The sequence below is a fragment of the Scleropages formosus genome, chromosome 4, assembly GCF_900964775.1.
Source record: "Scleropages formosus chromosome 4, fSclFor1.1, whole genome shotgun sequence".
Classification (NCBI taxonomy): domain Eukaryota; kingdom Metazoa; phylum Chordata; class Actinopteri; order Osteoglossiformes; family Osteoglossidae; genus Scleropages; species Scleropages formosus.
In genome coordinates this window covers 3,479,041-3,506,985 of record NC_041809.1, presented here as the reverse complement: position 1 = coordinate 3,506,985, position 27,945 = coordinate 3,479,041, and the positions used below count along the sequence as shown (strand labels likewise).

Below are 27,945 nucleotides of genomic sequence, written 5' to 3'. Positions count from 1 at the left end.
TCCCACATGAGCAGCTGGGAGGTTCGTGTCCCACTCTTTCGTTTCAAATTAAAAGTAAAGAGCTGAAAAGTACCATGATTTAGCATCACTTTTAATGACGTTTTCCCTTTTCACTTACAATTCCAGAGAAAAGCAGTTCAGTGTTAGAATGTGTAAAATTGACATTAAGTGTGGAGCGATTTAACAGTCAACGCAACTGGTGGGTAACATTCACGTTATTTCAATCTCTCCACTTATCTACGCAAAGGCATCTTGGAAAGACCTCAGACTTTGCGATCCTCGCTCTTGAGCAGCATCACCTCATGAGCGTGTTCTTCTCAGGGGCTCCTCAAACAGCGGAGAAGGTGAAGCGGGTGGTGTGACTGTACTCCTCTCCGGGCCTCAGCAGCGCATCGGGGAATTGGGGCTGAAAAAGAGGAGGCAGGAGGTTATCTGGAAGATCCTTGTTCTACGTTTCGTCCAGAAGGCCCCGCATTATAGAAGGAGGTAGGATTTTAGTGGGAGGGCAGAAGAAAGGGCACGCAGCAAGGTAGGCACCCTGGTAGTGACTTCTTTCACTTGTCCGGCGGATCAAACTGAGCTGTGCTCCCGGTAGCACAGACAGAACCCCCACCACTCTTCCAACTCATTTCTCCTCTGGTTGCTCCAAGGCAGACAAACGGCATCAGAGCGCTGCTGGTTTACTGTACTGGAACTCGTTCAAGGCTGAACCGCTGGCCTTCGTCTGCCATGCAGCTCAAGGCGATCCCTCTCGCTGAACACGCCGCCATCTCGCTCCAACGATACACGCATTAATCTGTCGCTTCTCTGGGCCTCTCCTGACCTCCGCACGCCTGTCATCTTCTCCATTTCTCCAGAAGTGATGACTTCTAAACTGGTGGTTAAAGTGGCTGCTTGAAGCAGTATTTATAGGCTGTGAGCTCATGTCCTCCAAAAGTCTATGTCTGAGCACTCGGCTGGTTTCCTGTCTGCTCCGGCAGAAACCTAGAGCCCTTAAAGCCCCCGAATACCAACCCTGGGTGTCAAAAGAAGCACCAAAGGCGTTAAGATGAGGACGCCCAGCAGAGCTGATGGGCCGAAGCGACGGGAGGAGGAACGCAGGGAATCGCGCGCAAAGGATGGACGAACCGATGAGCCAATTAGCCATCTGCTGCCGCTGTCTCTTCACGGACGTCCGGACCCAGCGCCATCTCCCCGCTATTTGTTTGTTGCTATGCAGCTGAATGGCATTCTGACAGTCTGCCGCGTTATGTAACGTGAGCGCGATGTGTGGGTAACGGGGCCTACGCTGGTTGCTAGGGATATGCAGCTGCGGAGGTGGTTGCTATGGTACGGAATACAGAATTGAGTCGGGAGCTGACCCGTCTCCAAGAGTTGCGCACCACATGATCGGTGTGCGGGGCTCGGCCTGCCTAAAGCCTTTCTACAATTTGTCGTCTGCAGTACAAACAAACCTGCTTACGACTTGTTGACTTCGGGCAGGCCTGTCGTTTTCGGCGATCCTGAGGGTTTGCAGCCGCAAGGGTCCCGGAGGAGGTCTGCTCTTATACCCCTTCCGGCCGACTCCTCGCACCCGAATCCAGCAGGCGCCCTACGCGTTAGGGAACCGCGATGAATAACCAGAACCGAAAAAGGGAATCGAGTCGAGGACGGCCGAAGGGCTCACGAACCAAAGCGCGTGAATGAAAAGCGGAGGCAAACGCACGTGACGCAAACGAAAAGGTCTGACCTGACCTCCCGCAAACGCTGTGATCGCCGAAATCTGCCACGCCGTTTCAAGCTCACTTCTCATTTTCTATTTTTGATGCTTTCTGCCGCCGCCACTGCCCGCGGAGTTTAAAGCGGAGCGTCGAACCCGTGCGCGCCGTGGTTTGATATATATGCAAATTGAAGTGCTTCTCAATCTGTCATTTGCCTGCTCGCTTTGTTCTTGAGCTCAGTCCAATGCAAATGGCAGCCTCACGGTGGGCACCCCTCTCCCCTCTTTCCCCCCCGCAGCCTCCCGTGACCACAATGCCGGCTCGCGCCGTTCAGAATGTGCTCCACGTAACTGCAGCTGGCTGAAACACAAAGGCTATAATTACCGGCCAGAAAATTGCCAACCATTAATGCACCAGAAGTAGAAATAGTGCGCTATTAAGTTGCCACCGAAAGCACCCTGCCGTGTCTCGAATTGAGCGCCGCTTTGTTTCCAGAAACCTTTTGCTTCCTCCTCGGAAAGATAAAACCGCCGGCGCTCACTGTACACACAATAATGCGCCGCTCTGGCAACAATTATTCGCCGTTATTGGCGTAGCGATTTTGGTTTTCCGAGGCCCGATGCCGTCGGCACCAACCCGTGCAAATTAACTTAAGCGTGAATGTCAATTTAATACACGCACCTCCACTGCAGACACACAGCACTGATTTGACAAATTGCTGCCGCCACCGCCGGGGGGGGGGACGGGGGTTGGGGGCGGGCTGGGATGAGCGGCGAGATGGCGGCTGGCAGGTGCCGGTGCGGGGTTTGCCCGCCCGTCGCGGTCACGGTGAATTAGGCCGGCAGTATCCGTCGAACGTGACCGGACCGCTGGCGAGTGGGATTAGGGACCCGGCGAACGAAGCGTGAAGGGCCTCGGCGGCTTGATGTGGGCTCCTTCCTGCCAGGGTGGGTTTCAAACCCCCTTTTCACTTCCCCTGCATTTCGTTTCTGGGAGGAAATGGAAGCGGCCGCCGTTCCCCGCAGAAACAGCCGAGTGTCCCGGAGCAGCGTCCCTGGGGCCTCACCTCTAGGCGCGCCGTCGACTCTAACCGCGCATTGCGTTGAGACACGGATCACGTGTTCAAAATCCCACGACACGCAAGACTCGCGTGTTTGATTAGCGCTCAGAATGGCCACGACGGCAGTTTTTCCTCTGCTCATTTTGTGTTGCCCACTTTCGCTAAGTGTCAGCTCTGACCCGCTTACCCTGCTCCCTGTACCCGTTTTGGAGTTACACCAGCAACTCGCGGCACGGTACGTGAACCACATTTGTACAGCACTCTTACCGCGGTAAAGACTGAGGACTTTCTTATCACGAAAGCCCTGAGATCTTCGAAGGCACTTGATCTCTTACTGTTGTGTTGTGCGGCGTCTGGAAAACGAAAGGCCGCAATATGGAAAGGCATATTTACTGCTCCATAAATCTTTCACGCTCGCCATTACGGGCGTTTCCATTATGCAGCTCGATGGCGCGAATCGCCGCGATAATTTCGATGTTGCGCAACTTTGCGTTGAAACTGTATTGGGGGAGAAGAGCATTAAAAATGCAACCCGCCCTTTGGCAGTAGGTGAGCTACGTGCTCCTGTGTCACGGCTCGAACCGCAGCCCCCTCTTACCGAAACGCCGTCTCCGCCCTCATCCCTCAGGCCAACAAAGCCCAAATGCTAAGGTTCACGCACGCCAGATGGGTGGGGGTGAGGCAGTAGGGAACGAGGGCAGTTCCTACTTCCGAAACTGCTCCGCCTGAACAGCGGGTGGGGTAGCAGCTGGAGCCGTCGCCTCTCAGTCCAGCGACCCGGGTTCGACTCCGCACACCTGCGCCGGCGCCCTCGATCGAGGCGCTTCCGCTGAATCGATACAGTAAGAAATCCCCATCTGTATCGATGGGTCGATCCCTGTAAGTAGCTTAGTGTACAAACCTCACGGTTTGAGTCGCTTTGGAGGAGCGGCGGCTCAAAGAGTGAATTAAGGAAAAAGAATAAGCGACGGACTTGTTACGGTGCCTCATCTGAGCTGCTCCCTGCCTTCGCGTCCCCTTCGCTCGCTCTCTACGTGTCCCTCCCTCCCTCGAGCTTGCGTGGAACGCCAACTCGCTCCCGCCGAGCGCTTCTCCAGCTCCGCTCACTCACCCTCCAGCCCCCCCCCCAATCTCTGTTTCACTTCTTCTCTGACTCTCCGCCCCCAGAGAACAGGGACTGAAGGGGATGCTGTAGTGTTGGCCGTCAACGCCCCACGCGCGTTAGTCATCGGCGCACCGAGAACACGACCACATCCCATCCCTCCGGTGCCTGGAGGACGAGCTCTGGCCCTCGGGCCACTAGAACTTTCCCGGTGCCGAGACCCGCCCGCACGACGAAAACTCATAATGGCGCATCAAACGAGGCTGGGCTCGTCCCGTTTTCGCCGTTTCCTCCGAGTTAAATGAGCTAAGAAACAAGGAAGGAATTCTATCAACGTCTGCACTGCTCTGTGCGTCATCGCAAGCGTGCGATGACCGAGAGCCTCCCCGTTTTTCGCTGCGGCAAAGAGCTACCGTGAAACGGCGAAGTCGATCCGCGTTCAAAGCCAATGTTTAAGATCCTCTTCGAGGAGCCCGACGTGGAGCCCTTTGATTGCGCGCTTCACGCATCCTGAAGGGAAGATTTACACTTTTTCCACCAGCGAAACCAGACCCCTCTCTACCGGAGCAGACAGGCGCTCCTTAAAAACGCAAACGCGCCACGTCGGATCTTTCTCTCGCGTGCGGCTCTTTAATCATTAGCCTAAATGGGCGTCGTTAAAGCCGTTCCTCCAAGATTCACGATTCCAAGAGCAGTAGGCCAATAAAATATTTGAAAGCCTTCAAAGCAGTATTTAATGTGAGTAGTTGATCAATAAATCAGGCTAATTAAATAGTAATGGGCTGGGAGCACGAGGAAGCGCCTCATCCTCTCATCGGAGGGGGTTTCGGCCGCCGGGGAAACTCTCGCTTCCCGCTGTACCTTGTTGACGGCGTCGGGCCAATTCTGCGTCTCCAGGCAGAAAGCGCTGTGCTTGGGGTAGGTGGCGCCGCCCTTGCCTCTCGCCGTTCCGTCCAGAAAGTTGGCGGTGTAAAACTGCACGCCGGGCTGGGTGGTGCTCACCTCCAGGAGCCGGCCGCTCGCGGGGTGGTGGACCCTGTGGGGACAAAACGAAAGAGCGGAAGGGAGGGGTGACCTTCCGCTCTCGATGAGAAACCGCTGGAAGACGCATCGCCCGCGGTCCTCCGGCTCTACGTTCCTCAGGTGACCTTCCCTACCGTGACACGGTGTCCGGCGAGGGAGCGCGGTGTTTTCATAGAGATCGATAGCTTCTAATTCGATACATCGTGTCTGTTTACAGGCTTACCATCATTTGTTCCAATTCAACATCCAGCAAGAAGAAACATGGATTTTTTTTTTTTTTTTGGTGGCCGGTCAATAACAATAGAAGTAAATAAATGGGATGTGAGCCCACAGACACGTTGTTTTTCCCCTCCCGCCTCCTGGGTCCCATCAGCTCCAGCTGCTCGTGCCGCGGCCTCCCGCCGCCAGCCGGACAGCTGCGCGGGAAGCTGCTCGCCTCGGCACAGGCTCCTCCCGCGGTGCGTCTGGCACGGCCACGCACAGAGGAAGGGGCCGCGAGCTGCGGCAGAGATGCCGAGGATATGCGGGGCGCTCCATGGCAACCGTGACTCCTGCTTTCGGGAGGCCTAACGGGCCGAGCGTGTGGCCGGCGCCGTTCGCCGAGGGCACGGTGCGAATCTGACCCCTCTCGTACCGCGGTCGGTAGGTAGCAACCAACCTGCGCTGTGTTTCAACAAGACCAGCCTGGGCTGCGTGATCTAAGCCAAGTGCTGGAAAGCTGGAGCAGCATTTCATTGCCCACCGCTGTCATCCAGTTCAGCCTCTTGCAGCTCTTCAACATTTTCTCATGTGGTTTGTAGCACTTCGGCAGCGCCGCGGTACAGCGCGTAGCGCTGCTTCCTCAGAGCTCAGTGCAGCCGGTTTTGGATGTGGGTTCGAAACCAGGCTGGTCTGTGGGGAGTTTGAAAGTTCTCCCCGTGTCTGTGTGGCTCTCCTCCAGGTGCTCTGGTTTCCTCCCGCAGTCCAAAGACACGTTTTGGAAAAGGTGAATCTGATTTGCAGACCGTATGTGATCGGCCTGCGCTGGACCGCTCTCCTGGCCAGTGTGTATCCCACCTCTCGCCCCGTGTTTCCGGGATAGACTCTGGAACACGGCAACCCTGCGCTGGACACTTACTGACACTGGATGGATTGATGGTTTTAACACTTTGTTTGCAGAAGAGGCAAAAACATGGGGGGGGGGGGGGGGCACAGCCGGTTGCTAATGGCAACGGAAACACCGTGACAAGTTCGCGCCGCTCGGCGAACTTGAGCACGCGGGCCGACTGCGGGATCTGACGGCGCTCACGCCGTTCCCTCGAGGGAGTCTGCCCTCCGGTTACGCGGCCTCCTCCGCTCAGGCCCCAGGGCTCGTCAGCTCGGAGCGGCGCGGTTCACGGGAGGAGTGTCCCAGCCACACGCAGGCACACATCACCCCGAGGAAAAGTGGGAAAAACCTCACGCCGCGGCCCGGGAGAGGAGGCGCGTAAAGGGGGACGCGAACGTGACGCGAAACGCCGAAAAGTGCCAGTTCATCCGTTTCCCGTCGCCGCTGCCGCCGTCGTACTTTCCCGACAGGCAAAAAACTTGCTCCGCCCCCGGGGGTAACTGCAGTTCCAGGCGTGTGTCCTCCCAGCACCGAACGAGGACGCGACAGAAAACTTTTAAAGAGGTCTGACTCGGAACGGCGCCCCGGTCCTCCGAACTCGGCCATTAGCGCGTCGGGGCGTCAAAGCTGACTAACGAGTTGCGCGAACAGAAAAGCTGCGTCAGAGGGCAACGATCTTGTTTCCTGCGCTGAAAGCGCCCGCGTAGGCGCAGCCGGCCGTGAGATGCGGTTAAGGGTCAGGGTTGTCTAACCTTGCGCAGCGTCTCTCTGCCCGTGGCTCCCCGGGGGACCGCAGGCAGAAGTTGTGGTCGAAACCCGGACCCGGCGCGTCTCTCAAACGAGGTCCGATCAACACGGGGCTGCGGAGGTCAAAGGGCGTGCCATCCACCGCTCTCACTTCCCCTGCGGAGAAGAGAGACACACAGAGATGTGATTTATTGATCTGATGGCCACCAACCCCCCAAAACCCCCCCCAACTTCTGTCAGCTGAGTCTGGAGAAGAACACGAAAAAAAGAGAAGTTCTCCATCTCCAAACCGGCAACGCCAGGCGAGGCGGTTATCTCAATATTGTTTTTCATTCCATTTCCGATTGGTGTGTGTGTGTGTGTGTGTGTGTGTGTGTGTGTGTGTGTGTGTGTGTGTGTCAGTGAACAAGCGATAAGCTGCCAGTTTGGCAGGATCCCTTAGGACAATATCAAGCTAAAATCTTAATTTCCAAAAAAATGTACTTTGTGTGGGTTATCCCAGTCATCACGATGTTCTAGGGCACCACTTACTGCAGGAAGGGGAAAAAAATCTCTGGTTGCGTAACCAGCGTCTGATCATATTGCTCATTTTCAGCGCGCTAAGCAGCACCACTTATGACTCACATTTCCTTTTGTGTCCACCCCCCGCTGAACCCCTGCAATTTCACAGCTTAAAAATATCTCTCCCTTTGCGCCGGGTATCAATCAGATCGACGGCGTCGCTTATTCCCCGCTTTTCATGTCCGGCACCGGAAGCCAGACGGAAATTAAAAGGCAGAGAAAGGCTAATATCGCGCGGCGCGGCGTTCGCCGGCGCGACGAATCGCGAGCAGAACAAAGCGGCGCAGCGGTTAGAACTGGAGGATCGGGGAACCGCAGCGAGAGCGTGTGGGGGTCGCCCTTCGGCGCAACAAGCGCAAACTGGATGTACTCGTTCGGGTCTCCGGCGGACGGGGGGGCGGGGGGTCGTAGTTCAGCTCCGCGGGACTCGGGTTCGACGCCCCGGCCGGAATTCCACGCGGAGCCGCTTCGGCCTCCCGGCGGACGCACCGAACGCACCGAGCCGCACGCCGACTCGGGCTCCTAGTCGTCCGTCCCGCTCCCCGCGGGCTCAGCCAGCCATCGGCCGCAATGAATTCGCCCGTCTGAACCTCTGCATCTGCCAAAGTGCCTCTTGGTTCAAAATGTAAACGTCTCTGGCTGCGATTCAGGCCAAAGGGCCACATTCTCAGTACATCTCCTCCAGTTCACAGCGAAGCTATTTGCCCAAAGTGGGGAAGGGGGGGGAATGCAATTCCATCCATACAAGAGCATAACATGTGGGCAAAACGTAAAGGGCAATAAAACACGTCCCCTTCTGCGTACGGTAAAGTACCACCCTCTCGCTGGAAAAAACACCACTGTTCTATTTTACTACCCCATCAAAAACTGTGATCCCCCCCCCGCCGACAGACAGAGCGGCCGCAGTTATTTGCCATCTGTGTGTGTGTGTGTGTGTGTGTGTGTGTGTGTGGGGGGGCTAGCCTTTCTTTCACTCCCTTTTAACCACAAAGGATCAGGAGACCAGGGACCGCTGACCCGTTTTACCACTCTTTGGGATAAACCGGTGGCACAGTGGGTAGTGAGTGTCTACACCTCTTGGGCTGCACAGTTGGACATAGGTTTGAATCTGGCTCAGTGTGTTTGTGTACGTATTTCCCACGATGCCCCCCAAGATGCCTCCTCCAGCTCAGTCCCTTGCACCCCCCGCTAAACCACGACCCAACGCCGCAGGCGGATACGACGCTGCCGTTCGCGTTCTCGTTGTCGGATTGCTCCTAACGCGAGTCACGCGCGCTTGCCGCACGCTCCGGAAGCAGGGGAAAAGCTTACTTCTCGTTTTAACGTACGCTGCCGTTTCGCTTCGCGATATCCGCACGAGTGCTCTCCTCCCGCTCGAGTCCGAACGAGCGGTTGTGCGAAAATATAAATTAATAGATGCGTGTAGAAGTGAGGAAGGGGAGGGTTTTGCCGGGATCCGCACGTCCGTATTTAACGTCTCTCCCGTCAACGGGTTCGAGTCCGGCGAAGCGTGTTGCCCGGCGACTGCCCGGGGAGGCCGGAGGTCATCTTAACGAGAGGGGCTGCGCACGGCGGCCTTACTTCCTAACAAGCCCCCATTAGTACTCCCATCAGCTTCCCGGGACCCGAGCGCAGTCCCGCTTCAGATACGTTTCAATTCCGAGGGATCGCGGAGCCTTAGCTGATGGCCCCTTCACCCCACCCCCGCCGTGCCGGATCGATATGAAACCCTCGAGCACGCGTGTGTGCGAAGTGTGTGTGTGTGTGTGTGTGTGTACGCGTTTCCATGGCAGCCTGTTCTGAAATTCGGCTGCTGCGAGAGAGAGCGACGGCAGCGCCTCGAACCGCTGAGCTCTCCCGCGTGAACCTCGCGGCGCTTCTCCTCGGAGCTGCGGGACGAGGCGGGTCTCGCCTCAACGGAGAGTCTCGACAGAAGTCAACGAGATCCTGCCCGCCGTGCTTCTCCGTACGCAACAAACCCCCAGGCTGGTTTAGAGGTGCCCGCTCCAGAAGAAGCACGGTAAAAACCTTCCGTAAGTCAGGCATCAGCCCCGCTAAGAGGCTTTTTAGAGACACGCGCACATGTCTGTTAGACCCGAGCGAAACGGCACGCTGCGGAGGCGCTACCAACCTGTGGGGATCATGGTGTCATCGACAGGCAGGAAGGCATCAGCTGTGATGGACACCACATGGTCATATATGTCAGGAGCCCCCTGGAAGATGGACATGTCGGTGATCCACCGAGGAAAGCAATTCCACAGCTTCATTTTACTTCATATATGTTCATCAAGGAAGTATCTCATGCAGTTGGAAGACAGCGGGATGTATAATGTATGTAAGGTAGTAACAATCGAACGTCACAAATGTTATCGTGTGGCAAAGAATGTGAGGAATATGGGTTATTGCTCTGTTGAAATGGACACGGGGGGGGAAGGGGGGTTCAGCAAGTAGCGCTGGTGCCTCATGGATCCCGGGCTGTGGGTTCGGACGTAGGTTCGAACTGGGCTTGGTCTGTGTGGAGCTTGCACGTTCTTCCCGTGCTCTGGTTTCCTCCCACAGTCCAAAGAGGTATTTGAGGTGAATTTGTGACTCCAAATTGCACTCACTGTGTGTGTGAACGTTGGAGTAAATGACTTGCGCGTGATTGATGGATGCCACGGCGTCCCGTCCGCCGTGTAGCCTGCCTCGCACCCTGTGATTCCAGAATAGGCTCCGGACCACGGCGACCCCGTACTGGGCAGTCGGTTAACGGTAACGGTTGCGCAAATGTAAAAAACGGAGAACGCGTGTCGGCATGCTCCTTTCCACCATGATGTAACGGAAGCTGAAAGAGAGCAACACGAGAACACGCCGCTCTCCATCGCACTGCCACATCCCTCCTGCGTGACGGTGGTGACTCCGTGACGGTCTGCGGAACGAGGACCGCGCGCACCGCTGAGCTGACCGCACGCACGTTTCCCTTACCTGGCCAGCCAGGTTGAAGTAGGAGTGGTTGGTCATGTTTATAGGTGTGGTCTGACTGGAGCAGGCGTGGTACTGGATGGAGAGCGTGTCCCCCTCCAGGGTGTAGGTGACGGAGGCCTTCAGCTCGCCAGGGTAGCCCTCGTCGCCGTCGGGGCTGGTCAGCGTCAGCTTCACGCCACCATCCGCCGCCTGCGTGGCCCAGATCGCCTGCAGCACAGTGGGACGGGGTGAAGGCAAGAGGGATGGAAGAGACAGCGCCGCCTAACTGCGGTAAGCGATCGTGCGTCACGCACCAACCGGCACAATTATTGATCGTTTCAGCAGCATTTAGAATCAGAATCAGAATCAGAATCAGAACGAGCTTTATTGCCAGGTATGTTCACACATACAAGGAATTTGTCTTGGTGACAGGAACTACCACAGCACAGACAGAATGACAGTGGCAAGATAGATGAGAAGATAGAGTATGTGAATAAGGGATGAAAAATACTGGGTACTGTATATTTTCATATATTATATACAAAAATAGTCACTAGTTACAAAAGGAAGGGAGTGTGAGAAGAGATATGATGTGATAAAAAGTCATAAATATAAATAGCATTATGTATTGCACTGGTTTACTCTCTAGGGGAGAGATTTAGGTGTTCATGAGGTAGATGGCCTGAGGAAAGAAACTTTTCTTGTGCCTGGCTGTCCTGGTGCTCAGTGCTCTGTAGCGCCGGCCAGATGGCAAAGGTTCGAAGAGGAAGTGGCCTGGATGCGAGGGGTCTAGAATGATTTTGCTAGCCCTTTTACTGACTTTGGACGAGTGCAGTTCTCGGAGAGCTGGGGGGGATGTGCCGATGATTCTTCCAGGAGTCCGAACTATCCGCTGCAGTCTTCTCATGTCTGACTTCGTAGCTGAGCCGAACCGGACAGTTATAGAGGTGCAGAGGACGGACTCGATGACTGCGGAGTAGAATTTCATCAGTAGCTCCTGTGGCAGGTTGAACTTCCTCAGCTGGCGAAGGAAGTACAACCTCTGCTGGGCCTTCTTCACGATGGAGTCTATGTGGAACTCCCACTTCAGGTCCTGTGAGATGGTGGTGCCCAGGAACCTGAATGACTCCACTGTTGCCACAGTGCTGTTCATGATGGTGAGTGGGGATAATGCTGAGGTGTTTCTCCTGAAGTCTACGATCATCTCCACTGTTTTGAGCGTGTTCAGCTCTAGGTTGTTATGACTGCACCAGACAGCCAGCTCTTGGACCTCCTGTCCGTAAGCAGACTCGTCGCCATCCCGGATGAGGCCGATGGGTGTGGTGCCGTGTGCGAACTTTAGGAGTTTGACAGAGGGGTCTTTAGCGGTGCAGTCGTTGGTGTACAGGGAGAAGAGCAGTGGGGAGAGCAAACATCCCTGGGGGGCGCCAGTACTGATGGTGCGAGTATTGGATGAGAATTTTCCCAGCCTCACTATCTGCTGCCTGTCTGTCAGAAAGTTGGTGATCCACCGACAGATGGAGGCGGGCACAGAGAGTTGGGTTTATTTGGACAGGAGGAGGTGTGGGATGACGGTGTTGAAGGCTGAGCTGAAGTCCACGAACAGGATCCTCACATAAGTCCCTGGTTTGTCCAGATGTTGTAGAATGTATTGCAGTCCCATGTTGACTGCATCATCCACAGACCTGTTTGCTCGGTAAGCAAACTGCAGGGGGTCCAGCAATGGTCCAGTGATGTCCTTCAGGTAGGCCAACACCAGTTTTTCAAGTGACTTCATGACCACAGACGTTAGGGCGACAGGTCTGTAGTCATTAAGTCCTGTGATTTTGGGTTTCTTCGGGATGGGGATGATGGTGGAGCGTTTGAAGCAGGAAGGAACTTCACACAGCTCCAGTGATCTGTTGAAGACCTTTGTGAAGATAGGGGCCAGCTAGTCAGCACAGGTTTTTAGGCAGGCCGGTGAGACGCCGTCTGGGCCTGGTGCTTTCCTTGTCTTCTGTTTGACGAAGACCCGACGCACCTCCTCTTCGCAGATCAAAGGTGCAGGAGGGGGGAAGGTGGGGGTTACTGGAGGTGTTAATTGATTCGTGGAGAGAGGGTCTGAATGGTTGTGGGGTGTGAGACAGGGTTTATCAAACCTACAATAAAACTCATTCAAATCGTTGGCTAGTTGTTGAGTTGACACGGTGCCGGGGGGTGGTGTCTTGTAATTTGTGATGTCTTTCAGGCCTTTCCACACTGATACAGGATCGTTGGCTGAAAACTGTTTCTTCAGCTTTTCAGAGTAGTTTCTCTTAGCCACTCTGATCTCCTTTGCCAGTGTGTTTTTGGCCTGTTTATACAAGACTTTAGCAGAACTTGTCAGAAGAGCGACCTCTGGATCCTGCTGATTTGAATCAAATGAAGGATCTGTCACCTAATCAAGGGGGGGGACCCAGGAATTCACCCATGAAGGTTCACGAGAAGCTCCTGAACAAACCTCTTAAGACTACATGATAATCCCATCTGAACCCATCAAGGTCCTAGGCTGCTAGATGTCCGTCCCACCAAAGCGGGGAGGGGTGACGACCTTTCCTACGTCATCGCCTGCGGACAGTGGAGTTTGACTGACTGCAAGCCTCGGCAACGAGGGTAACAGCCAGAGAGAGTAAGGAGGGATCTTACCTTGTTATCCCCTCTGTGCCCATCCAAGCGTTTTACCTTATCGCCTTGTGCCCGAGGGCCAGTCCCCAGAGGGAGGGGGCCACATCCCCGCGTTTACTCAGTTCACTCTTTACTCATATGCTGATGGCATCGCGTTGATTGACACGCAGCTTCTACGCAAACAATCTGAGAACCGGCCACAGGGTAAGTGCCGTCAGTTTTAACTCCGGTAAAACACACTGGGGCGGTTCACCTCCATCGTTAGGCTTTTATGGCCCGATGCTCCTCGTTTATTTTATCAATCACTATGTTTGCTCAAGAGGGTTCAGCTGTGATCTGAGAGGGACTTACGCCAGACATCAGGCATAACGAAGGAATAAGAGACTGCATCTGTCTTGGGATACGAGCGCAAACTCCGATCGCATACTGAGCACGAGAGGTACGCTCGCCGAAAGGGAGAGAGCCGCCGATCGCGTCAAAACGGATTTACGCGTCGGAGGGATGAACCGCGGAGGGAGATTCGTTTCCGGGGAGACCGTCTTGGGGCCTTCTTCAAAAGCTTTTCAAGGTGACACGACTTCCGCCTTCATCGGTTACGCGTTGCTAAGGCAGGCCGGGCTCGCGCCACTCCGGCCGGGCTCTTCGGATAACGGGCGGCCGCCGTCTTTGCGGAAGGTCACCGGCGGCTCCCTGCGTGTCAAAGAGGAAAGCGATCCGGCGCCGATAAGAAAATCCTTGCTGCGGAGGCGAGGATTGCCTCTGCCCGGCAAGCGGTGCTTCCCAGGATGCACTTCTGTTCCAGGGACGGATGGCGGGGGCTGCTATTCCGTCACTTACACGCTGCCCGCAAATGCAATTGTTTGGAGCGGCGGGCGAATCGTTCGCCATTAGTGTGCATTAGGGCGGACACAACGCCGGTCAATACTCTCCAGGCCAAGTGTGCCTGCAGGGGGAGGGAAACGGCCTTAATGACCTGGGGGGGGGGCAGAACTTTCCATCCTATAAATCACTTGTTTTTTTCTTTTCTTTTTAACAGGTGTTGCAGCACAGCAGCGAGCACATTAATGTCCCGCTTCGTGCGGTCCTGACGCAGGCCAGGATGGAATTCCTCCTCCTCTTCCTCCTCCTCCGTACTGCCGCCAACAGCAGCATCGCTGCGAGCGCGGAGCAGGTAAACGAAAGACGAAGGGGGCCTTGCCTCGCATTTTCTGGATGAGATATAAGGGGTGGCAGGTGGGGCAAGGGAGCCCAAATATCCACGTGTGACGCTAATTATGCGAGTCTGGCTTTAACCCCGAGACGAGCTGCGGCCGCAAGGTCGCCAACAAGGGCAGCGCCACGCTCGCGGGAAAACCGCCACTTACGCCTGTCGTTCCAGCAATGGATTTTCCTCGTTCCAGGCTTGTCTGTAGACACGCGCAACGATAACGCACGATTTGAATACAGAGTCGTAACCCACCCCCCTCTTCCCTCCCCACGGGCCCAGAGGAGCAGCGATTCCCCTTTGATTCCAGGTGTCAGCTCGGGGACATCAGATACACACACTCCTCAGCCACTCCAGAGCCAAGGGAAGAGGGGCAATTAAAAGGCGCCGCTCGGTCGCTCGCATAATCGCCCGAACAAAGGGATGTCGCGTGGCTCCGTTCTTCCTCAACGGGGTTATTTACATGCGACTGTCGAATGGGCAGCAACAGAAACGTGTCAAGATGCCACTACGATACAACGAGCATCAAAGGAGCAGTGATATAAATAAAACTGCACGACTCATAAATATTGAAGGAAGACGAGACCGAGATGAGGAAGTGAGGATTCCCTAAAGGGTAAAAAAGAAAAAAAAAGAAAAAAAAAGATGGTAAAATGTGGAGCCGCTCCTCTCTTGACCATTTGTGTGTGAGGCCAAAGGGGTCATGGATCGCTTATGTGGGCTCATTTCTCTTTTTTGCTTGCTGCTTGTTTTTTTATTGATCACTTTACCTTATCAAAACCCCGCAGTCCCCCGTGAAGGGCGTTGGGGCCGTTATTGATGGCCAGCTGATACTCCTTCCCATCGACCGCAAACTTCCCTCCGGCGATCCTATTGGCGACCCGTCCGACGACCGCTCCGAAGTATCGGGTATTATTCAGATAACCTGCAAGAAAACACTGGCGTCAGAGGCACCCCCGCAACCAAAGGCGGAAAAGCAAGGATCCAACATCTCTGGCGCGACTGTCCGTACATGAGCGGCGGTGGAATCGGCGAGTCCGCAGGCCCGGCAGCGCCGAGCATCAAACGCGAGACGCATTCGGTGAGAGGCGGTGCGTTCGAGGTAAGAACGAACACCGAAACGAGAAACGGGGCCCCACGAGCGCAGCGTCTTCATCCCCCTAAGTGAACGTGAACATTTTCGAACTCGTGTTCACTTTCGTATCTGCAGGCCTTGGCTTCTGTAACAATCCTCCTTTCTCCGGGCGGTTTCGCAGCATAACGTCTCCTCTACGAACGTCGTCTCGACGTAACCGATCCTTCCGCGAACTAATTATCGCCCTACCGCTACGGTCCGTCCTCTTCTGCCTTTCAACGGGAGAAAAAAATAATTAAAACGCAGAAAAATTCCCACTCCAGTTCCAGAGTGAAGTGGTATCGGTCAAGAGGAGCGTTCGCACCCGCAGCCCCGGGGTCCAGGGTTCACAAGCTGTTGACTTTCTTCATTTTACTTTCGCTAAACCGTTACTCTCAAACGTACCTTCACTTTACCATTTCAGCATAGTAATACAGTGGGCATTTTACCTTTAATGTACCTTTAGTGTCAGGACATCAGTGCAATATTACTGTAAGAAACCATGTTTAGTACCATGTTTAGTACCACTTCGCTGTATTCATTATGAGGGGATCTTCTTCCATAATTTCAATTCTGACATTCATATTTACTCGCTGTTCACGAGCCTGTTTTCTGTTAACTTTGGTCTCAGGCGGACACACACCCCTTGACCGCTCCGTCTGCCGACGGTGTGTTTTACCGTTACGCTTTGTACTCACTGTTTTACTGCTCGGTTTTCTTACCGTCTCTCCCTGCTGGGTTACGTTGTCACACTGTCACACGAGTGTGTTCTCTCGCACTTCATGAGCGTTTCACCGATCTTACGCTTTTCCTGGCTTTTCTTACAGTTTCTTACGCCGTTTCGGTACTGTGTTTTCGTACCGTCCGTCACACCGTTTCAGCGGTTTGCTCCGACTGCGTTACGCTGCTGCGGTGTTGCAGTAAGTTACACTGTCCGCGTCACTGATTTGTTACACTTTTTCATTGTAGTTCGTTACACTGTTTCACTGCATATTTACTCGTATTTGTTTTTGTGACACTTTTCTCCAAAGCCATTTACTATGTTAGTCTACCTACGTTTATTTACGCATTTATACACACACACTCCCGTGGGTCTGGGGTTCGAGTCCCACTTGGGGTGCCTTGCGGCGGACTGGCGTCCCGTCCCGGGTGTGTCCCCTCCCCCTCCGGCCTTGCGCCCTGTGTTGCCGGGTAGGCTCCGGTTCCCCGCGACCCCCCATTTATACAGCTGGGTGATTTTACTGGAGCAATTCAGGGTAAGTACCTTGCTCAAGGGTACAACAGCTGGAGGTGGGATTTGAACCTGCGACCTTGGGGTCCAAAAGCAGTAGCTGTAACCAGTACGGTACCAGCTGCCCCCAAACTGTTTGTTTACTTTGTTACAGTCTGTTACTCTGTTTCACATTCTTCTCTTTGTTAGTTCTGCCCATTTTCCACTGTTTCACTGCTTTGTTGTTCCACTATGTTACACTGTGTGTTTGTCAGCAGCCCGTTACTCTGTTTTCACACTGTTTCACTGTGTTTTCCTAGTCTCTCAGCAGCAGCAGCAGCCTGCCCTGCTCCACTTAACTCGTCCTGTTGTTCCTCCTCGTTACCTCCTTACCTCGGAGGCTGTCGAAGCCCAGCACGATGTCGCCGAGCTGCCCGCTGCGGTCCCTGCACCAGATGGACGTTATTGCGCAGCCCAGAGACAAGAGCTGTACGGAGACGGTGCGGGACCGCAGGGTCCAGAGCTCCACGAATCCCTGTCCGGGAATCTGCCCGAAGGGCTCCTGCCTCACCTCCGTCATCGCGACACACACGAAACACGAAACACACACACAGTCCTCCTCACATGATTTACTCCACTTCCGTCACGGGATCAAAGTCCAGCGCAAAGAAACCGAACTAAACCGAACCGTCGAGCCTCCGAAATCCGGCGCTCCCCTCCCCCGCCCCCTTTTCTGTGTTGTAAACCACCGAAATAAAATCGCTTTTGTGTTTAGCGACGTTCCACAAAGTATGTTGAAACCCTCTGTCGGTGCGCGAGACACACCGAGTGCCGCGTTGCATCATCAGAAGGCGACAGAGCGCGCGCGCGCGCGCCTCAGTACAGTGCGGTAAGCGTAGTACAGTGTGTACAGTACAGTACTAGCAGTGTACAGGGCGGCGGGACTCGATCCGACACCCTTGCGGGTGCACGTCCGTGTCTCCTCGCGCACGAGAGCCGCGGAGTCGCTGCGTGCGCGTGAGGAGCAGGCGAGTCGCTCCTCCGTTTCTCGAGCGCGCGAGCGACACTCTGCTCAACAGGTCCTTTCGAAGCCGTTCCCTCACCACCTACACCCGTGTTTATTTCTTTCTTTCTTTATTTCCACCAGCAAATTAGCCGCATCGCTATAAATTATAGTCGCTGTAATTATGTTATAAATTATTTAAATAGTGTAATTAGCACTAAATATGTTTTTAGGTGGAAGCCATGGGAGCACTGGCAGCTGAAGCAAATGTTTCTCATTAATATTGTAGGCATTTTTTTATGCAATTGTCTGAGTGCCTTTTTTATTTTCATTTTATTTTATTTTATTTTACTTGGAAGGGGGGTTTACGCCATTCCGCTTTCCTTTCGCGCCCGAAAAGGGCCTCGTTTTCCAAAGAGACCAAACCGCGAGTTCACCTGTGTGGATTTGTCTCGGGGGCGACCGACGTATCCATTGTAACGCCTTTGCCCTCCACACATACCGTATTGCTGTGTTCAAACTGCGGGAACACGTGTCGTGGCAACTGCGTCGTTAATTCGCTCTGTTTTGAGGAGGTTCGGCAGGGCGACGGGTGTCGCTGAAGCCGTTTTCGTTTTTACCTGACCTCTGACCTCTCAGACGGTCTCCTTTGACGATCGGTATTCCCGCAGACGTCGTCCGCAGCTGTGCGGTCAGGGGATTTAATCCCATGGTCGGCTGCGCTCTCCTTCCATCTCCTCCCTTTCCCCGTGGGCCGCCCGCTTGATCAACGTTCAATAGTACGTCTGAGCACGGGGGCCCGTGAAGCGTGTCGGGAGCTGGGCTCGGGCGATATGTGGTCCCGAGAGGCGCCGGGGGGACGCGTGGGACGCGCGCGGCGAAGCGCCTCTTGTCGAGTCCGCCTCGGCCGCGCCTGTCGGGTTCTCGGCTGGAGGCGTAAGGGCTGCGCTTGTGTAAGGAACGGACGCTCGCTCAAGTGCCGCACCTTTTAGAAGGGCTTTATCTGCAGCCCCGTGCAGGCAGCAGGGGGCGCAGTAGTTAAAGGCCTCGGGCCCAGGAGGGTTTCGTTTTCAAATATTTTAAACTGGTTATTTCGCACAAAATCCTTGCGTAGAGCATCCAGCAAATGGGGGGAAAACCGTCCAGAGCTCTGGATAAAAGAAGCTCTTTCCAGAACCGTCGATCCCTCTTTCTCGAGGAGTCAGCAAGACAGGAAAAACTGGCTCAATTAGGGAAATAATTCTTTGGATTGGGTTGTCGCACAGCTCAGCTGGAACGAAGGGTGCCTGGGGGCCGACCCACTGGGAACAGACGTGGCACACGAACGCCGGATGTGTATGTTTTAACACACATTTTAATGAGTCGTATTTGCTCGGTAAAAGACTTCCTTTACCGATAAACAACTTTACAGAATGCTTAAAGAGGAAATGTGGTACAAGAAGAAGGTTTATTCAGGTCATTTAGGATCAAGGCTGAACAGCGGGAAGCACAGGAGTAATTATAGCTGCACACCCTTTGGAAAGTATGTTATTGCTCCGTTCCGACTGACTCACGTTTATGTTTTCGTGTAAAATTCAATTAATGATAACAAGCGCCAGAGGAACAATACAGAAAATCTCAATGGCAGACTGTGTCATTTCCCATGACCTTTTCAGACTCTAGCACATGCCAGTTCATTGGAAGCACTGTGCTATTTAAAGAAAATACACTTGATTACAAGCAATTATTTGGCAATAATATTATTTTCTTTGTCACTTGTCCACCATGCACTTTCAGCAGAAGGTTGCAGGTTCAAGTCTAGGGATGTACAGTGTGTATGCAGGCAAAGTGTATAACATATAATGACTGCTGCTATATGTAGAACCGGTTTGGCAAGCAAATAAATTATAATGTAACCTTATTACTGTAATGTTATGAAAAAAGCTTACATGCAGCCATGATCACTCAGGGTGAAAAATGAATATATAATTGATTTTTTCTGCCCAAATGTATTGAGCCCGAAAGAAAGCCCTTCTGGCGACGAGCTAGAACCGTCCAGGAGCTGCCCCTTAACCACCTTTGCCGCGACTCTCTCCATTTCATTTCCTCGTGTTCCGAAGAAGTAGACCGGCAGAGGAAAAATGAAAGACAGATTTTTCCGCAGTCACGTTACGTGGCCTCATGTAACATTTAACCGATTGTCATTTTTCCCTCTAATTAATAAACGGGTGATTATAGTGCTCGGGGCCAAACGAGGGACTGACAGCTACTTTGATTTCACGGCGTAAGTGATGTGCGAAAGCGGCTCGCGGCGATTGTTTATCTGCTTTTGGGAGGCCCCGCCGGGCTTTGGCAAAACAGGCAAATCTGAAGTGTGTGTAATGACTGGAGCGCACTCAAACAGAAAATGAAACGCTGCGGTTATAACGGCACTATTACAGCTCCAGTGTGCCAACTGTTCACTGGAAATACCCCCTGTGGACCATCTGCCTGCGATTAATAGGCTCGCAGGTATTCTTTGTGAGGTTTTAAATCTATGTTTTTCGTTGCGGGCCGAGCGCCTTCTTCACTGAGCCACAACATCCCAAAGCAAGCATGCGAGAAACTCCTGTGGGTTTGTAAAATGGCATGTGGTACAATGTGGTACAGTGTGAGGAAAGGCCTCCTGGGAGCACGATCACACTCGGACTTGTGGTGGACGGTCTCCACACTGACCTGCTTCCTTTCTGATCTCCCGCGGCCCCTACACTTCCACCATTACAGGACGCTGGGCTTCAAGACTATAGCAGAAGCATGAGAAATAGGGAAGGAAAAAAACTGTAGAAATCAAAACATTTAGCAATAGCGTGAAAGATGTTTTTTTTTTTTTTTTCGGGTTGTCTGACAAGTCACATCACACAGAGACACGGTTCAGGATCACAGGGTGGTTCCCTCTCAGTCTGGAACCAGGAAAAGATCAGTTGCATCTGTTTTTAGGGCAAAGATACAAACACTGAACTGTTTTTCAGTGCTTTTGATATTTCTCTACTTCTAACATTTGGGTTTCTATTGTTATTTAGCAACAGGTTTAAGCACTGGGTCTGTTTAAAGCAGAATTGTTGTTGTTATGTTTGAGTTCAAAAGCCAGTCTATTTCCCACAAGCCTTATGTTGACTCCCAGGATTGCCATAGCAACACACATTCTCACAACCTTTAAAAGGAACTTTATTCTTATATTGTTATTATTATTACTATTTTTATTGTTGTTATTATTAGTCTACCAAGAAAATTACAGGAAGTAATTTTTAATATCATATTATGAATTTTATTTCCACTGCATGTTTCATTCATGCATTTGCTGCTGTGTGTTTTTCACTCTTTGCCTCTCAGTGGTAATATTTAATACTCTTATAGTGGAAACAGAGATGCACTGTCAAGCGGATCAATGAGCAGTGCACTCTGGAGAGTCCAGATTTGGGAGCTCGAGTCCTGGGAGGAGCAATGCTGTTGTTCACTTTGGGTGAGCTACTTAACCTCGGTTATTCAAGCAAATATTTAGTGGTATGAAACTGATCCACAGAACGGACAAGAAAATCTAGCAATGCCGTTTTTTTCCGGAAAACAAATAATGTCAAAATGGGACGACTTACGGTTCTCTGAGGACCTGATCAGTGATAGCAAATGAAAATCCAAAGCCTGCGCTTAACCGTTTTCAGTGGACTGCGCAAAGGCCCATGATGGATTAATTAAATGGACCGTATGAGATGAAAGATCTGTTTCCCGTAGTTACCACGGGTCCAGAAGACAGCGGGATTGTGTGACAGTTCTCAAAACATGATGTGTGACATTTCATAACAGACCCCTTCTTAAAGGAATTAAGTTTATACAGTTGCAACGCCTGCAAGAGCAAAACAGCTCTTAACAGAGTAATTAAATAAAACAGAGTCTGAAAAAGCGCCTTGTCTCTTCAGTTATATGCGGCGCGTAATAAAATCCGAACAAGTAGAAAGTCTTTTCTCGGAGGGGGAAATCATCCATGCAATGCCGTTAAAAAAAAAAAAACCACCCTTATCCTGGTTTGTCAGGAGGCTTCCAGCCACTTCTTTAGAATTCACATCAGCTAGTAGGATGGAGAAAAGGGTGGAAATTGCTTAGGATTGCAACAAGGGTGACTGTTTCTATAGTAACTCCGCCAACACAGAAACGCTCTATGTTTACTTGTCACAGGGTGAAAAGTAATTTATTACAGTTCACACCGCACTGTCTCCCAGCAGAGGCAATTGCCTGACAGTCGGCACTAAACCATTCATTGGAGCACATCATCGCACCGCACACTTCCGCTACTCGCTGTCGTCGGTGATAAAGGAAGACACAAAGAAAAGCGAGGGAGTTATCATTTAAGGCTTCTTGTGGCCGCCAACGATAGTGACCAAAACGCGGCCACGCGTCGGTGTCCAGCGCGCCGCGTCACCCAAAGCTCACGGACACCGCTTGCGCGTTACACCTTGTTTTTCGGGTCTCCGTCAGGAATCCACGTGCTCTCTGTAACAGGGTGTCGGAGAAGAGCACTGAAGCCTAGTGATGAGGAACTGTCGGCGGGGGACTTAACTGGCGACAGACATCTGCAGGATTAATGATACCGTTAATGATGATGGTGGTGGGTCCCATCACCTCGATCCACCTCCTCAACGCGCTCCTTTTCCCACACAGTTCCCTAGCCAGTTTATCATAAGGTTCTCTTATCAAATGAAATAAGCAATCCGGGAGAGGAAAGAGCACAGGGAAATTGTTTGTCTATATTTACTCAATCTAACCCTCGCTAGGACCCATCCAAACATTTATTATAATTTTGTTTGTTTCAGCGGTGGGATGGAATTGGTTTTGAAGGAGCTCGAGCTGAAGTGCTGTTTTGGTTTCGACGGAAGCGTCTAAATTCGTTTGTTGGATTGTACAAAATCATGTTAGTATTCTTTCCCAAGACCGTCTCACGGTCCCGTTTCAGGGAGCGGGCCTCATGAAAGATTAGCAGGAGCTCCCCGAGAGGAAACTCAACACCCGGTTGAGACGCGCTAATGAGGGGCTGCCAGAGCTGGCGGGAGATCCATTTTCATATCTGCGGGCCACGATCACAGCAGAGCGGTACTCTCGAGGTCCCCTGGAACAAGGCTTTTAGACGTTCGCTAGGCTGAGACTCCTTGTCTGAACAGGGCCTTGCCGGAGCCCGATGGAAAAGGCGAACTCTCCACGGGCGGCTACAGAAAGAGCCCCGAGTCACGTGACCTCCGCTCACACATGGAGCTTTTCAGACCGGTTCAGTGGCAGGTGATCAGAGCTTTCTGGAACCTCCGACGCTAAAACTTACACGTGCATCATGTTCTAAGTATTCTGGGATAATGGACTGGGAAACTATAAGAAGCCCATGACTTTGCGTTTGCGGTGCATTATTAATCCGCTTCGTGTGCTCAAAATACAAAGTGGAAGGTTTCAGCTGCAGCTCAACGCATACAGGACCTGCAAATCTATGCGACTCACCCGCTTCCTCACTTTCAAGTGACAAAATATGGTTACAGGTGATTCCAGGCAAAGGGACTCGAGACATTTTAAGCAAACTCGGGCAGATGATATTGCACATGTCACGAGCCTCGGGAATGTTTCCGGATGCATCGCAGAAGGTGAGGGGTTCAGCGTGCAGAAGGCGTGACTGAAATACTGAAATCCCCGATCCCTTCTTCTTCTAAGCCACAGAACCTCTTGGAGATATAGCCTCTTCACAGGGTTTAGATCTAAACTCTTCGACACTTGGGATATATAGTATACCGGAGCCACTCAAAGGAAAGGCTTAGAACCGACGGAGTGGGGCTGTCTTACCGCGTGAGCCACGACCAGCTGTGCTTGAAACGTGCCATATTTCTGTGAAAATATGCTGAGGATGGAGAACATCGGTTGTCATCCCCCCCCACGAGGTGACGGAGAAGGTCGCTCCCCGTCGCCACCGAGGCTCGCCATCTCATCGCGACTCATACTCTTAGATAGTCCCCAGCAGCTGAGAAGCAGCGCCGGTGGACATGGGGTCCGTTTGGATCAAGTCAAACATTGCAATGCGATCCCATGACTCAATTAGTGTGAGGTGCAGGGGGGGAGGGGGTGTCTCCTCATCCATTTCCATGAAAGCGGCGCTTTGCTGCAATCTAGGTCAAACAGTGCTCCCTGGGGTTCTCAGCGGGAGACCCCTCCGCAGCCCGTCATTCCGCATTATCGCTGCGCATCCTGAGCGGAGGGAATCAAGGAAGTTGTCGTTCGCGGGACACGTTTCATTTTTTCCGGCGCCCTCGTTCTCAAGACTTCCTGCAGCCGGAAGAAGACACCCCCCCCCCTCAGTTTCTGACAGGATGCGCGTTCTGTCCGTCATTGACAACCCCTGACGATCCCTTGCCCGGCCTTGTCTGTTCTCCCAGCGGACCGCCCAGCGACCGAACCCCGCGTGAGGTCAAGTCCTATGCGCACAGCGGTTAAGAGGAAGTCGCACGTGTCACGCTCGTCCTCGGTGCAGACGTCGCCGCTGTAATCAACCTTGTCCGGCGCTCTGTGTTTCTCCCGAGAAAATTTATTAAGCAGAGAAAGGATGACTTTTCGATCCACACTGGATCTTTACGGTCCGTTTTAAATTGCACTGAGGCCCTGTCTTTTGTTTGGACAGCCTGCACAAAGGACTATAAAAGCTCTCTCTCTCTCTCTTGCTCTCTCTCTCTGGTCCTGATGCAGTTCCATCTTAGCAGAGGGGAAAAAAACCCATCTTATTTCACCAACGCAAGATGTATTGTACACATGACCCGCACAATATAATAATTTGACATTTCAAGCTTTCCCTTCCGTCTCCCTTCGGTTTGCTTTCAGCATTTTAGAAAGAGACACGTATCCTTTTTGCATCAGCGCAGGACTATATTTGGCACGTTTTAAAGCAAGAGACATACTGAACACATACCGCCGTGTCTTCTGACACATGCTGCTCAAAGGGGATACGCGATGTCCTGCAGTGAAGCCAAATAGAGTGCCAGTGAAAACACGTTCGGCACGACACGTTCCGGTGTTTCCGCCTTCGCTGCTCCCGCACAAAAAGCCCTGCAGGATCTGACCTTGTCCGGTGAATGGAAACGCCGATACATGCGGAGCTGTTGCTCTCTCATCTCCTTGCTAAGAGGTTTGCCGGGTTCTTCTGGCTTCTCGCTTCTTGCGAAGAGTTTTACGTTTCTGCGCCGACGGCCCGCCGATGGTATCGCCGCCCGCCCCCATCCCAGTTGCTGCCGGACACGTGGCAGAAGGGTCCATGTGAATCTCTCCCTTCACTCATGATCCGTACTGCGTGCGACATGGTCGTAGTCATGGGTGGTCGATCTACACACTTCAGGTCCCGTAAACGTCGGTGGACATGCGGTCATCTTTCCAGCTTTTTAGGTCAAGACAGACAGTTGTGGGAACATAAATTTGGCTCCATAGGAAGAAACACCATTTATTATAGTCATTATTTATTATTGTTACAGTGGAATACCACATGGTTATAATTACCAACTCAAAATTAGCCAAAATCCCAATGGGTGTGTGTTACCCACTCTGCAGCTATTTCACTGTGATCAATACACATAGCAGCTGTTATAGAGCTCAGATCATTTCCAAATGCCTGCAAGGCAAGAACTGGGGGAGAGCTGTGGTTCGACCTTAGAGCCAGCTATGTACAATGCCAGTTTGAACACTTACCTACACACAGACACACACACACACACACATTTTCTGAACCGCTTGTCCCATATGGGGTCACGGGGAGCCAGAGCCTAACCCAGCAACTCAGGGCGTAAGGCTGGAGGGGGAGGGGACACACCCAGGACGGGACGCCAGTCCGTCGCAAGGCACCCCAAGTGGGACTCGAAGCCCAGACCCACTGCAGAGCAGGTCCCGGCCTAACCCACTGGACCACCACACCCCCTCTCACTTACGTATACAAATGTGCTAAATGATAATATATGTTTAATATAGACTGAGCAATAAGGCACCCTGTTGACCTTTTGTGTTGCTGTGTAAAACACAGACGTGCCGGTGTGGGCTCCCCTGTCCAAAAACACGTACCATGTGACAGCTTAATTCAGCTGTGGTCACCGGATAAGAGACAAAAGATGCTTTTTTAACCACCTACCGCTTTGACAGCGAACGTACAAAAATATTCCTGTAGTTTCCCGCCTAATCTGAAAAGTGCGGTAAATGTCTGCGACTCTACTGCCCCGCTTCAAGCGCTGACAGTTAGTCCCCTTCTCATATAAGATATGCAAAACAGAAAGGATGTTTGACATGTGGACGCTATAAAGAGCAGGGCTCGTGCGTCTCTTTGTTTAACTGCGTCTTTGGCAGTTTCGCCACTGGCTTCGAAACAGGATGTGAAGCGGGTTACCTAACTTGGAACGCTCTTCCTCTCAGAGACTATCCTTCTGAGCAAAGAGCAGTGACGACGCGGCCAACGTGTTATGTTTCCCACTGCGGTGTGTAGCGCAAAGGTAGCGGCTCTTTGGTGTGACCTGCGCTGAGTAACCACGCCGTGGGCGGCAGAGAGCGCCGCGGCCCAGGGCGTCCAGCGGCCGAAGGAGCCCGCGGTGGGGATGGATAGCGGCCCGCCGACGCAAAGCTCGGATGGGGGACAGTCATCGTTGCGCAACGTCGCTCGTGACAACAGAGGCTGGCGTTAGTCACCTGTTCAGCCATGTTATTTAAGACGCTCTTTGCAACGCAGGCGCCCAAGATGGTGCCAAGAGGCCTCGCGAATTCCACCGTCGGCGCTGCCGTTTCTGCCGGGCTCGATGGCGCCGCTGTTAGCGCGTCTTCGACGGAGTCCTCACGGGGGACGAGTTACACTCGTCTGTCAGTGAATCTCACAGCTGGACGCACGCATAAAAAAGGCTCAAATGAATTATTGAAAGTGTCGGGGAATACGAGGAAAACGCAAAACAAAGGAGGTGTCGCTGAAAGCAAACTGTATGGGACTGTTAAGGGGACACGTTTGTGCTCTGGGATTTTTTTGTCCTCATGTGTCCAAGACATTTCACTTTACCATAATAGGTACGTTTCTGAAGTTAAAACATCGAGGTTTGTGGGCGGCAAGTTCTGACGCAGGCTCCAACCCCACCTCCTGCTGTAGCACCGCTGATCGAGGTGCTTACCCTGAACTGATACAGTACAAATTACCCAGCTATAAAAATGGATAAATGCGTGTATTTAGCTTAACGCCGTAAAGCACTTCCCTTAAAGCATCCGTGAAGTAAATACACGTCAAATGTTAAACGTTGATGGGTGTTTAAGGCACCAAGTTGGACTTTATTCTTGCACTGTGGCGCTCAAACAAGAGGTGGCACTATTCTGTCTGGCAACGCACCAGTTCTATGTCAAGGGCCACTTTGTTCGAAGAGGACTGGGACGGAACCTGAAATTGAAAGGGCACGTTCACGAAATTTTCTCCTCGGCGTCTGTACGAGCGAAACAGGCAGTCCTTCAGGACGACGACCGAGTCTTTCCGTCGACCAATTTAAAGCCCTTTCCCGAGTCATTTTTCAAAATGCCAGAGATCAAAAAAGTAAACAACCAATGCTTATTAACAGCAGCCAAAATAATGTGATTACTTAAAATTCAATTAGCCTTTGGCGTTGGGCTGATGGAGGGCCTGGGATTTAAAGTAAGTGATGATTTATTAAAAAATGAGAATGGACAAGGACACGGGAAATGAAAGGAAAGGGTCTCGGCCACAGCGAAGGCCGCGGAGGCGAGAGACTCGAAGAGGCGTGACGGGAGAGCCGAGTTCGGGCCCGTTTTCCGCCGCTCTTTCCTTTGACACGTCGCCCTGCGCCGCCGCCATTGCTGCGTGGCGCAGCGTGTAGCCGAGCGAGGGCGTTCTCCGACACACGAGGGTCCTGAAATTACACACCGCTGACACGGGCCACGGCGGTGTTGCGCTGGATAGGCACAGATGCGAACTGCACATTGGCTCTGACACCCTGCACTCTGGGACGGGCTGCGGCCCTCCGGGAATGCTGTGAAACCGGTTATTGGCGTTTTTACTTTAAACACTTGCTAAAGGGCAACAACACATTTAGGTCAAATCCACCCCGAAAGACCACATGATAAAAATATATTCATTTCCAAATAATTTATGAGGGGGTGTTTTTTTTTTTTTCTTTTTCCTCAGAACTTCTTAAGTGGTGTGAAACGTCCTGCAGAAGTTTGGCGCCGGTGTTTTTGGCGGGAGCGTGGACCGCGCGGACGCGCGCGAGCGCACAGGTCCGTCAGAGAGCCGCAAGGCCCTAGTCTCCTGTCTGCAGGTGACTCTGCAGGGGGCGCGAGCCACGCCGGTCACAGCAGCAGCACCACAAACCGCCGCCGCTACGGGACGCGGAATGTGAATTGTGAAAAGGGCCACGCCGTCACTCCGAGGTCCAGTAGCCACGGCGCCGAGACAAAAACGAAAGGACACACACGAACACCTACGAACATGTACATCGTCGTGCTTCTTTGTATCGGCACTGCAGAAGCGCCTCTTCAGGTCGCTCTCCTCCTTCG

The 27,945-nt window shown here is 52.7% G+C and overlaps 1 protein-coding gene across 1 annotated transcript; it reads right to left on the bottom strand.

The window, feature by feature from the left end:
- Positions 1-70: 70 nt before the first annotated feature.
- On the bottom strand, positions 71-17,227 carry galm (galactose mutarotase). The gene is made up of 7 exons (XM_018739971.1): positions 16,788-17,227; positions 14,841-14,995; positions 10,245-10,451; positions 9,412-9,493; positions 6,725-6,875; positions 4,724-4,898; positions 71-406 (listed from the first exon to the last, which is right to left on the bottom strand). Exons 1-7 carry the CDS (start codon positions 16,972-16,974, stop codon positions 329-331), a joined length of 1,035 nt encoding a protein of 344 aa, XP_018595487.1. The 5' UTR covers positions 16,975-17,227; the 3' UTR covers positions 71-328.
- Positions 17,228-27,945: the final 10,718 nt, after the last annotated feature.